This window comes from Homalodisca vitripennis, chromosome 3 (assembly GCF_021130785.1).
Source record: "Homalodisca vitripennis isolate AUS2020 chromosome 3, UT_GWSS_2.1, whole genome shotgun sequence".
NCBI lineage: Eukaryota > Metazoa > Arthropoda > Insecta > Hemiptera > Cicadellidae > Homalodisca > Homalodisca vitripennis.
The window spans coordinates 153,105,359-153,119,265 of record NC_060209.1 but is presented as its reverse complement, the minus strand read 5'-3'; the positions used below and the strand labels follow the sequence as shown (position 1 = coordinate 153,119,265).

Sequence of the window (13,907 nt, the reverse complement as noted above, 5' to 3'; positions counted from 1 at the left end):
CTAACTGCCTTACACCTTCACAGTCCATTGTGTTCAAATTTTACTTTAGGGTGGTTTACTTTAATGAAAATTCTTGCGAGTAGTAAATAATGGGAACAATAACTCAACAACAAACTCATTTTCTTACATCTACATAGTTCATTGAATTCAATTTACAACATAAATTTCTATTTATATGTATCAAATTGTGAGTATAAAATAATGGGAATATTTACACAATACCCAACTTCCTCCACACACTTTTATAGCGCATCGTGTTCAATTTTTATTTTAGGATTGTTTACTTGAATATATTTTCTTGTGAGTACCACATAATGGCAAATAATGACAAAACGAACTCAATATACATCTCACTTCCTTACACCTTCATAGAATAACATTTTTATTTTTTGATTGTTTGCTTGTATATATTTACTTGTGAATAGAAAATATCGGCAACATTAACTCAACACACAAACTCACTTCTTCACACCTTCACAGTTCATCACGTTAAACTTTTTTACCTTAGGTGTGTTTACTTGTGAAAGTGTTTCGATCTTGTATACGCAGAAAAGCCAGACCAAGATTATGAATTCACGTTACAATCTCTTCACTTTCATTTGTTTCATAAACAAGCCAACGGCATTTTAGAATAATCTAATCTAAAATATTTAAACCTTCTAAGATACAAATAAATCAGATATAGTAGAATAGTCACGGCTCATCTTGATGCAATGTATGCGTCACCGATTAACGAGAATTTATTTTTTCCATTATGGTTAACGATAGGTTAATAAACTAAATGAGAGGTTTGGTCAAGTCCAAGCTAAAACCCAAAAATGTGCTGCTGAGTGTTGGAAGGTGTTTCGCAGTACAGTTCAACGGATTTGCACAGAAGAGAAGTGTAATACGTGACTTCCAAGAAGAGAATGATGCCCTTTTAGCGCCCGAAAAATAATATCTGAAGTAGATAACAGGTTTCCAAAAAGACTAACTACAAAATACCATCTAATAGTTATTTTGACAGAGTGGAATACACTACATGTTAACCAATTAAAGCAGTCCTCGAGAAAACAAAAAAATTGTTAGACATCAGATGTTCATTGAGAATAATTCGTGATGTTTGTTTTAGATCCAAAAAACGTAATGAAATCAGGTGGTTTTTTATGAAGATATCAGACATTTTAGGATAAAGTTCCTAACAAAAATGCATATAATGAAATAAGAAGTGAATAACCACGACCTATTTTATGTTTGGGCGAGACGTGGATTAACCAAAAAATAGATTTGGCTAAATTCAGACTCAAAGGGTAGGGTAAAAATTCCTGTGCGTAAAGGATCTGGCATGATCCTTTGTCATGTTTTTTCAGCACATAGAGACAATAACGGCGTTTGTTTTAAAAGCATGGATTGTCGACATTTTCAAAAGGCTTGAAGAAGGGTGTGTGTTTACTTTTGGACAACGCCATATATCCCCAAAGTATCTCGAGAAAATTCCAAACGGCAAAACTAAGAAAGCTGATATCATTACGTGGCTAATTGAGAAAGACAACCCTCACAACCATTGCACATTGTTTGTGAGTTGTTATCCACAGTGAAAGAGAATACACCAAAATAACAAGTTCGTAAGTTGGATATTTTAGGTTCTTTAATGGGGCATGAGGTAATTAGGTTGTATCCGTATTGCAGCCAGTTCAGCAGCAGTATAATAAGCGGTCACCACCTCAATTGAATAACCGATATTCGTGATTATCTAAACTACCGAAATCAACATGTAGGACCAAACAACGTTATCCTATTTGAATTACAGTATTGTTCACCTGTTATAATATCTACATGAATAATGATATAATGATGAATATAAACTATCTAGGCATTTTGTATTTATAAAACGTAACAAACAAAACACTGTGACATTTAATTAATTTTCACTATTTTAAGGAATAAACGTGTATGACAGCTTGCGACACAAAATATACTTGAACATACATTACCATTTTACTTGCAGCCATTACTCAAATACCACACAAATTATTTTACTAGGTTTCAATTAATATGGAACAATATTGTTATTGAATGCATTAAAAAAAGAGCTGGAAATAATTAATTGTCAATAATTATAATTATAATGTTTTTGTTTCCGATAGTTTATGTATTTCTAAACAATAATTGGTACCCTGATTCGATTGTTGGTGGCCACTTTCTAAACCGCACCCCTAAGTTATACCCTCTATAGAAATAATCTAGGCCAAAGTTAAAGGAGAAGTGGAAGTGCAGAACAAGACGTTCAAAATGACTGATATCCACGTGTTGTTAAAAAAAGTATTGGCCAACATAAGTGTCGAAAATGTTAAAAAGTTTATCTAGAACGTCTGCAGGAAGACGATGTTTTAAAGGAAAGGGTACGAGCTGAATAAGTTACAGAATTGTTATGGACATTGGTGGTGAAAGGAGTAATGACAGATCTGAATCTGATGAAGACATGATATAAACCTGAATGCCGCAATTGAAATTCTTTATAATGAATTGCAATTTTAGTCTTTTTCACGAGTATATCATAAATCTTCTAAGAGAAATAACATAATAATAAAATAGTATATAGAGACGTTAGTACATTTTAATTTAATTACTCTATTTAATTTTAGTATTGCAGCACTTTTGAATTTAATAGCTAAGCGTTTCTTAAAAAGTAATTTTTTGAATGAAACTAAATTTTTTAGTGACCTTGGAGCTTCTTTGATCTGAACACTGCGATAGCTAAAGTACACAAAGTTAGATTGCCACAGTTTACATGGCAATTAAACTTTCACCATTTATACTTCTTGTTATTTCCGTCCCATTAAAATATTTAAAATAATTTGCATCTTGTAGTAAGGTCACGGAGTTACAGAATTAATTAATAAATTTCCGATTTAACTATAAAACCGAGAATCCGCTTGTTATTGTTTCTTATCATAGCCTATTATTATGTTAGGATATATTTTAATATATTACTATCACTGTTATAATTTAATATTATTTACGCAAGAATAGATCTTACGCTTAAAAACAGTAGAAATTTTGTGTCGCTAAAAAGGTGCATGACCCTCGTTCTTAAATGTACTGGACGACAATAATGTACTTTTTTAAGATAATTCCTACACGGAAGAACCAACAACATTTGAATGAACTAAGGGAATTACTATATCACAGTAATTATGAACGATCAAAGAAAGAAATACTTTTTTTTATTAACGTTTACGTCCTATATTAATCTCTTTCTTGATCACATTGAAGATTTCATTTTCATTGCAAATGTTGAGAGATCTATTACTTGAATGGTGAGAAATATGTATGTTTGAAATATGGAAGTTGAAACAGAGAACAAAACAAATGATACTAATACAAACTTAAGAAGATCTCATGTATGTAACTAGGCCGCGGCACTCTTGAGACACCTGGGTTTTTACACGCTGGTTAATTGGGACGGCTCTTCGGTTAGAGATATAATTGTACCTGAGACCGAGGACAGTGAAAAACTTTACAAAAACAGTAATAACCGAGTTATAATTAGTGTAAAATTATCTGGAACCCTTGTACTCACCATTGAGGAAGTCTCGCATGTGACGGCCGAGCACGGACAGTACACGGTCGTAACCGTACTGTCCCACGAACCCCACGAAGTGCACGCCCATCTGGTCGAAGAATTCTCGCTCCGTCACTCCCAGCACCTGCACAATTCACACACTACTTAAAGATAAGAGGCCATGTGAAATAAGAGTGTAATGTAGAATTGCAAAAATACAGACGTCCTTAAAAGAGGTATATCATAGGTTGTAAATTTGCCACAGCTATACAGTATATTTTGTTGACGAGTTCTACTATATAATATTTGTATACAGCCGAATGTGTAACTCACTCACTCACAATATACAAATTTCATGAATTATCCATGGAAAATGGCCTCGATTCGAGCCCAAATCGCCACTTTTGCGGGGTTCTGGGCCCTCCTCTTGCACTCTGATCGGGGTGCTTGGAGATGCCTGTTGGGATATCTCGCATACGAAATCCGGGTCTGAACTTGTGGCAGTTAATACAGTGAAATTGACTTCAGTAGGTACTCACTGTCGGTAGCAGCCTCACTACGTGAAGTACTGGGGGGGGGGGGTGGGGGGGGGGGGGGGTGGGGGGGGGGGGGGGTGGGGGGGGGGGGGGGTGGGGGGGGGGGGGGGTGGGGGGGGGGGGGGGTGGGGGGACTTAAATTTGGTAATAATAAGGGCAATTAAAAAAAATAATGCAAGCTTCTATAATTTGCTTCCTATTTTTGAAGATCTTGGTAAAATAAAAAATAAAAACCTCAACATAATTGTGGATTTTATTTCAACTCACATATTGTGAATGACAGCTACCGAAATTTGTTAAGTAAACAGCTTTTAATTGCAATTATAAAAAGAAACAATTGAGGCGGTAGCTGGAATACGGGCCTATAAGCAAAACGTATGTTTTGAAGAAAAACAAAATTTTTGTTTCTTTTGTTTTCATTTTGATTGAAGTTTTTTGCAAAACCACGGTAATAAAAAGTATAAGGAAGAGCATGTTATTCCATAAAATTAATTCTATTCTGAATCAAAAAATTGTTTGTTTTTTTATATTATAAATATGCAGTGATCTTAGAGCAATCAATTAAGGAAACTATCTCGAGAGATGTAGATTGATTTTTTTTTTTAAAACACCAGAAATTCGGGCATCGCGTCCAAGCCGCCACTGAAGGGCCGCCCCCAAAACTGATGGCCAGGAGCATTTCTGATCGGGTATTATTCCCAATCTCAGATCACGTTCCAAGATCGACCAGATCGAAAACCAACTTCTTATGACGTCAGATCACCTTGTACGATTTAAAATAAACGTGATCTCAGATCGGAAAAAAAATCCGATCATAAAAGTTTCTGTTGATCAGTACGGCTTTGTGATGCGCCCCTTCAACTAAATACAAGACCACACAAGCAAGGTGTCCTCAAACCCATTCAATAGATTTATGTAAGTAATTTAACGAAAAAAATAAAGGGTCTTTGGCCCAACTTTTGTCTCCCTGACGTCTTGCTACGTTTTTTGCTTCCATTCTTATTTCATAAAACAGTTTTATCTATCCTTCTATGCACCTTTAACAAAAATCACCAGTTGAATTATTCTGAGATTATTCTGTCTGCCGACATCGACATAAATTACCAAACAGTAAATTAGAGTACACACAAATCCCAAATAACCGTTATCTCTCTTTAACAAAACACTATGGAAAAAACAAGCAACCAAACCGACACCAAACCACCAAAAAAAACCGCGTTGGTGAAAATAAAAGAGACCAGCAGGCGCGGGGGAAATGGCTTAGAAAAAATACATGTACCAACCTAAACGATAAAAATTAAAATAAAATTTTCCAGGCATGTTGATTAAAACACGGAGAAGCTATTTATGTATTCTCCAGAGGAAAGCCTATAGACTTACAGGCATTCATTCCAGCTACCTCCTCAATTCAAATTATGAATTTTTATTAAATGTTCTACTATTAGAATAGTACAAGAAAATGCTCAAAACAGATTTCGCAAACTGACACTGCCAATAGGTTTGTGTAAAGATGTGACACTACTAGCTGTAGCACTTCCTAAGGAGTTAGTAGATTCCTGGAGTCCAATAATAGTTTGGGGGTTTTGTTTAGTAAATTCTGTGTACAACATAGCTCCGTAACAAAGTAGTGCAGTTGGTTGGTATATCTTGTGATCTTGAGAGGTATTCAACAACATCAAGTCTCCTTATCCTAAAAGAGCATTATTCAAATAAGGGAGTGATTTTAGGGTATAATTTGGAACTGCTCCATGTTGCTGGAACATTACTATTTCAGAATCATCCTGTGACGTGGACAGCTGGAATGGTTTGATGAATTGAAGTATTGTTAAATCCATCTCAAACATTTAGTTCATTCTATGGAACGTTGAATATTTATGAATGTTGTTTTCAAATTCTATAAGGGTTATTGATATCATTGGATAGTGGCGAATTATGTCCATTAAACCCCTCGTTTAGCATTTAGTTTGATCTATCAATGAATAAAACATAATTTTTATTTAATAGTCGTAATACGTTTTTATTCATAATCTCATAAACAATTTACTCTGTGATTGGAGTCATCCTAGTTCAGAATTTCACATTTACGTAGTGAACAAGCTTGTTCATAATATAAATGCTGTTTGTTTAGTTAAATTATTAAGTTTATTTGTGCTTTTAGTTATATCTTTTTTTCATGTATGTAGATAATAATAAAAAAATTGTCTACAAATATAAATTAGTTAAATTCTTTAACAACAGACTGCAGAACCTCTATACAACATACATGTTGTGTGATTTGGGTGGTGAATTCGAGTAAATTTATTTTTATTCTTCTTCCAAGGATGATTGGGTTTTTGTTCCCTGATTTTACCTCCTTGGAAAACTTATCTTCAACAGCCTATTATTAAGGCATTGCATTCAGTATGAAACTTATTTAATAAATCTTTCATTCTTGTGATCCGAATTCGATCACTGGTATACTTCCGAGTTCATTTTATATTTATTTTTTAATAGAGGCCGAGTCCATTGTGTCTTCTTCTAAATTTTGCATTGACTACTGGCTTTTTAAGAGATAAATAATCAGAAGTAAAATGTTGAGACATTTGTAATTAGTAAGGAAAATATTCAACCCCTAATAAGTCATTAGGACACCGTTTAATCAGGCTGGTGAAAGTTCAATTGAAGATTGAATTAACCTGTTGGATTTAATAAAAGTGTTGTGACCTCATAACTGTTGTCATTTAGATTAGAATAGAGTGAGGCCACCTTCACTAATTTACGATGTTTCTTTACTTTTACTAAACCGTTAAAAAAACAGTTCCGTGATAGGGATTTTAAATTAGAAATTTTTCACTCCCAACATCACTTTATTTATGGTACGTTCTCATGTCTACCAAAACGGATAGTTTGTCACTAGTAACAAAAAGGTTTTGAATGGAAAAGACCATCGATTGACTCTTTAATTAATGTTCTCGAAGGGGCACGACCAATGATAGCAATTAATCCAGTGACGCTATTCTTAATAGCAACCGTTTTATCATTTGACAAACCATTACTTAGACCAGAACCCGTTTAGGAAATTATTTATCGTGTGATACAGTTTAGAATTTAAGAGAACGTGAAACTTACTCTGACATGAAAATTTACTTCTTCTCGCCGTTTTACGTTTGGTTGGTTCAGATTTTTTAAAGTTATAGTATTGGCTAGGAGGTGTTCATAGTTTTCCATGCATGCTTGGATTTCTTCTATGGGTCTAAAATGCTAAGACAAAATTAGATAAGAAAACTCAATAGAAGTTTAATTTATTAACTATAACTGATGTGTAGTTTGTCTGTAGTCGTCCCGTAATAATTTATACGTGTATAACATGTAAATCTCTACTCATAAAATACGATCAAAACTAAAAAAAAAAACTAAAACATTTAAAATTATTAGAATAATGTAAGTACTAATTTACAATTACTTTCAGAGGAAGAACATCGTGCAGTCATTCCCCAATAAGTGAACCATTACAAAATTAAGGCGGTACAAGTAAAAGGTAAATTGGAATATGGAATGTGAACTACGAAATAAGTTTACTTATAGTCATTGTGAAATTTATTTGCTTGATTGTTATTCAAAAATAAGTTTGCGACTTTGACTAGAAGATGTTTGCAATTTATACCCTTATTTCATGGATGAAATTAAGTTGACATCGTAAACAACAAGCACAACATCGTTAATACAGTTGAAAAGTCATTAATAGAAAATTATGATTAATAAGAGTGGCGAAATGGATTGAGCCTGCAACTCACGTTTTGTATATAAAAGAATTCTGCACACGTTGTTTTTTACTTGTGATATTCAGGCAGTTTTTGATTGCATTTACAAAGCATTTAATGTGCTTTATTTTATTTTTCTCATCCTTTTCAGTGGCGATTCATTTGCTGTAATGTACTTCCAATAATATAGTTACGAAAAGAAAATTTACGATCATGGCTCGAGTAAACCTCTTTTGGTTCGTGTTAAATGTACTTCTATTACTATTAGAGTGAATTTATCTGCGATAGTGGGACCTTACTGAATTAAGAAGCCATCGTCGTGATTTTATTTGCTGCCTTTTCTACTAAGTTAGAATGTTAGTGATGCTGTTACTATAAACTTTGAAGTCACATCCAAAAGGTCCAAGTAAAAAGGATGCAGTGCTAAAAAATTAGTTATTGTCACAATGAGCTCTGAGTTTTTTCAAAACAAAAAATCAATAGTTTTACTGAAATGTGATGGTCGGCTAGCCGATCCGTAAGCCTTTGTTACGATATGGATAAAAGAATGTGGAATCAAAGAGCATATTCATAAAGATCATATGATTACCTTACCGTACGAAGTGGATGTGGAATTTATTAATTTTCCTGCATTTTTCAACTGGTTGTAATGTGAACAATTCGGTGATAAATAATTCTAAACTATATGATTGCCATTCGGTGACAAACAATCTAGATTCGCCGATAAACAGTTGTAAACTATATGATTGCCATTCGGTGATAAACAATTTTAAACTATATGATTGACATTCGGTGATAAACAATTCTAAACTATATGAAAGCCATTTCGGTGATAAACAATTATAAACTAAATGATTGCCATTCGGCGATAAACAATTAATTGTAAACTATATTATTGCCATTCGGTGATAAACAATTTTAAACTAAATGATTGCCATTCAGCGATAAACAATTAATTGTAAACTATATTATTGCCATTCGGTGATAAACAGTTGTAAACTATATGATTATTTTGTAAGATTTTTAACGGTGTATTGAGAGTAATATTATTATCTGTGATCCCTACGAGAATGAGTTTATCACTACTTGGTTGTTTGTTGTCTTGCAGGATGTACGGGCTGTTGCTGGAGAAACATGTCGGAGTACATCAAGCAAGTGTACGGGGAGGATCGCTGGGAGGAGATCAGACGTTTGGCCCAAGTCGATTCCCCCAGCTTCAGCGTACACCAAGTCTACCCGGAAAATCTCATCCCGAAACTCGCTAAAAAGGCAATACAGGTATGTTTGTATAGTTTGCAGCTAATACATTTTGCAAAGATGGCAAACAAGATGGAACACTACAAGAGATTGTAATAACTGCCTTTGAGAATGGAAGAACAACATTTGATATATTATCAAGAGTTACACAAAAATTAAGTAGAGTGAAGCTAATAATGATGTTGCTGATACTTTAGGAAATTGTTTTATTAGTAACGCCTCCTCTAAGATATATTTTGTTTTCGATATGTAACATACAGTAAACGGAAATCCCCTTGGATTGAATTTTAATTAACTTAATTATTTTCATAAACTAATGGAAGGAAATAATTTTCAATGTTAATTTCATGGCATCAAAAGTAGTCGGTGATTTATAGTTTTTGAACTGTTAAATTATACAGTTTTCCGCTTCTTAGGAAGTTTATTCCTAAGATGTTATAATTCGAATAAATGAATGTAAAAATTCATATAGCCTCTGTTATAAACTGAATGTTTTATTATCACATCTTAGCTCTTCATTATTTTCACAAATTAATATGAGAGTTCCAACTACTGTATGAGTGTTCTACTTGTTGACTACCATTGATCAGAAGGACTTAAACAGGTGTTTAAACCGACTTAGAGTAGTTTCCACAGAATTGTTAGCTGTCGCTGGAAGCACACTATATGAGGGCTACAAAGTGAATGCCCTCACCCGCATATAATTTCCGTTCTGCGTTGCTGAACTCATACATACTCATATATATATATATATATATATATATATATATATATATATATTTATATTTTACTTTGCTTCTCTTTAGCTACTAGGTTTTGAAGTATTATATTTATGAAATCACTTTTAAAAATTGATCGTAGTTTTTAAAAGGTCTGTTCTTGACTTTACCCACGTCTTTACATTTAAACAATCTATGGGGGGGGGGGGGGGTGGGGGGGGGGGGGGGTGGGGGGGGGGGGGGGTGGGGGGGGGGGGGGGTGGGGGGGGGGGGGGGTGGGGGGGGGGGGGGGTGGGAGTACTTGGAATTGGTGTCTGCCGTGTAACTTCATGTTTATACTAAACAACTATTACTGTTTAAAAGTTAGGTTTCGTTCTATCTGCCACCATCATCATAACATAGTAAAGCATCAACATCACTAGCCAAAGTTTGACGTCAATACCTCAACACGGTCTGGTCAGAACTTGTACTTGGAATTGGTGTCTGCCGTGTAACTTCATGTTTATACTATACATCTATTACTGTTTAAAAGTTAGGTTCCGTTCTATCTGTCATCATCATCATAACATAGTAAAGCATCAACATCACTAGCCCAAAGTTTAACGTCAATACCTCAACGCGGTCTGGTCAGAACTAGTACTTGGAATTGGTGTCTGCCGTGTAACTTCATGTTTATACTAAACAACTATTACTGTTTAAAAGTTAGGTTCCGTTCTTTCTGTCATCATCATCATAACATAGTAAAGCATCAACACCACTAGCCAAAGTTTGACGTCAATACCTCAACGCGGTCTGGTCAGAACTAGTACTTGGAATTGGTGTCTGCCGTGTAACTTCATGTTTATACTAAACATATATTACTGTTTAAAAGTTAGGTTCCGTTCTTTCTGTCATCATCATCATAACATAGTAAAGCATCAACACCACTAGCCAAAGTTTGACGTCAATATATCAACGCGGTCTGGTCAGAACTAGTACTTGGAATTGGTGTCTGCCGTGTAACTTCATGTTTATACTAAACATCTATAACAATGTTTAAACATCATTGATAAGTTCTTTTTGGAATTATATTTATTTTATGTTGATTAAACTTATTGTAATATATTATTAACAAGTGTCAACTTACTTTTGAATTATCCTATATCCACATAGTATTTAATGACAACTGACCAACAACTGTAAAATTATTTAATTTAGAGGGTTAAGAAAAAGATTCTCTTTTTACCCCTATTACATTTGATTTTATAAAAAATATCACCCAAATAGGAATACAGAATCTCAAAAGTGGATGAAGTCACCAGTACCATCTACTACCTTTTTTTACATGTTCATAATTTTAAAATGAATAATTCAGTGAACGTTAGCCAATTACTTGAGGGGGTGAAAAATTTATATTTTGTCTGTCTGACCACCCTAATTAACATATTTTAGCCGTCGGAGCTGATAATAACAAATTATCATAACACTATGGCACTATATCTTAATTATAATACACTGCCACTATTCCTGGGACGATATGCTGACCCATATTTTTTTAATTTAAAAAATGAACTGAGAGGTAGCCTTCACAATATAGAATTTCACAATAAGCTTCATTCTATATAAGCAACATTTATTCGATGACAGTACATCTCACTCATAAGATGTAGGTGAGCGTTAACGAATAATTTACATTATTCTTAAGGCTAACCATGGCGGCAAATATAAAATAAAAGAATAATTAAATTTTCAGACAAACTGAGTACAATCATATTAGAGTTTAATTTGTGACATATTAATACAAGTCGCCTAATTACCTTAACACGTACATCATCTTTTAATAAATTGGTGTGACTTTATTATTAAACACTGCTATAACATCAACTTATGAACAAAATCGTTTAGGGTGCATCTGATCTTTTCTCTTCTCTGTTTTCCATCCTAAACCAGCAGCGGTAAGTTTATTACTCGAGCAGTTTCAAACTTCAAAAATACTGTAATGAAAAGAATAATGCTATAAAATCCTGCATTTCATATCCAACTCGTATATCTTTGTAAGTTTGTAATCTCAATATTCAGATATACTGTTGACAGGTTGGAGGAGGTATTGCATCGGGGCGTAAAGTGATTATCATCAGTCTCCATTGACCTTTGCGGTGCCACCCCACACGCAGATTATCCATGTCCGACACTGAAGTTTGCAATGCAAATTTAACTCGTATATCTTTGTAATTGGTAATCTCAATATTCAGATATACCGTTGACAGGTTGGAGGAGGTATTGCCTCGGGCGTCAAGTGATTATCATCAGTCTCCATTGACCTTTGCGGTGCCACCCCACACGCAGATTATCCCTGTCCGACACTGAAGTTTGCAATGCAAATTTAACTCGTATATCGTTGTAATTGGTAATCTCAATATTCAGATATACTGATGACAGGTTGGAAGAGGTATTGCCTCGGGCGTCAAGTGATTATCATCAGTCTCCATTGACCTTTGCGGTGCCACCCCACACGCAGATTATCACTGTCCGACACTGAAGTTTGCAATGCAAATTTAACTCGTATATCGTTGTAATTGGTAATCTCAATATTCAGATATACTGATGACAGGTTGGAAGAGGTATTGCCTCGGGCGTCAAGTGATTATCATCAGTCTCCATTGACCTTTGCGTCGCCACCCACGAGACTTTGAAGTCTGCAATGCAAATTAGTTAACACAGTATTATTACCTAAAAGTTGATTTGACGTAATACTCCTTAAGTCATCATATTGTTATAAGTATCTGACTCCCAATACCAATGTTAAATTTAAAATACTGATTACATTCTGGCTTTTGGCTGCGAGATGTGTTACTTGAAAGATATTATCAGTACGCATTCAAACTCTCTTTAGTTGTTTTAACAAATTTTCAAATTCAAATGAAATAATAAAAATTAAAGTTGTTTATGAACAACCAATACAAATATTTAAACAATATTAAGTTTTTGGATGCTTATTAATAGAATCTTAAAATGAGACATCTATCATAATTTTAGGATTAAATATCAGTGCAGAAAGGTTTTTTTCAAGTTTAATATTGTTTCCGCTTAAGAGCCTGCTTGGTCGGAAAGGCATTATACAGCTTGCAAGAGGTCTTTAAGTGAATATGTAAGGTCAGTAGAACTGTTTTTAGTTGTATAATGTATTTATTATTGTATATTAATACAATATTTATAATTTATTGTAACTAAAATTATATATATATATATAATATATCTGTATAACATGCACACAACACCGTAATGTTATCTTGCGTCAAATAAATGAGTATGGCTATAAGGGGCTAAAAGCAAGATGTCGTCAGTACAAACAGCTCGTAAAATGTCGGTTTCCCATTTACTAGTAAAACTTATACGTAGCTGTATAAAAATATCAACAACTTGACAGTCCACTATTATTGTTAATTCATATGTACTACATAAAAATGAATCGCTAACTGTGTTGTTAATCGATAACGCCTGGACCAATTCAACTAATTATATTTTTTAAACATTCGTTGTAATTCGAGGAAGGTTTATAAGGAGAGAAAATTTAGAAAAGTTTTCCAGGATATTTAAGAAACTGGAAAAAAATTAAAATATTTTCCAAACGCAATCCGTTGACACTTTCAGCTAAAGTTCATCAAAGCGGGCAGAAACATTTGTTTACATTTAAATAAACAAGGAAATAGAAATATAGTGCTTAATCAGTAGTGAAATGCACATTACAGAGACGGAGTTACTATATGAAATTTATTTTAGGTTGTATCAGTGACGAATGAATAAGCTAATGCATTGGAAATACTGTTCAAACGCTGTTATAAAACCTACCTTAATGATAAAAGCTGTCAATTTTGTTCACGTAAGGTATTCGAAACCGGTTGGCTCCCTTGACATTGAGTATGGCATTTTTACTGTAGCTTAAGGAGTATCAGAGGAATGGCACACTGTTCCTCTCAAACCGGAAGCAGAACACTAGCAATGGAAATAAATTATTTTTAAATCAAAGTACCTGTAGTCTTTTTATTTTTAGTTGGATTCCAAATAGTAGATGTGTATTTATATTCTTGGTCAGTGCAACAACATAAACTCAACTGTGGATCCGTAAATAAAT

General features: G+C 33.9%; 1 protein-coding gene across 1 annotated transcript in view; it reads right to left on the bottom strand.

Annotated features, from left to right (window-relative positions):
* The window catches only part of LOC124358410 (soluble guanylate cyclase 88E-like), a 74,026-nt gene extending 65,070 nt beyond the window's left edge, over positions 1-8,956 (bottom strand). The window contains exons 1-2 of the mRNA XM_046810710.1: positions 8,936-8,956; positions 3,563-3,689 (exon numbers count right to left, since the gene is read on the bottom strand). Coding sequence (XP_046666666.1) covers positions 3,563-3,689; positions 8,936-8,956 — 148 coding nt within the window. The remainder of the gene's footprint in view (positions 1-3,562; positions 3,690-8,935) is intronic.
* Positions 8,957-13,907: the final 4,951 nt, after the last annotated feature.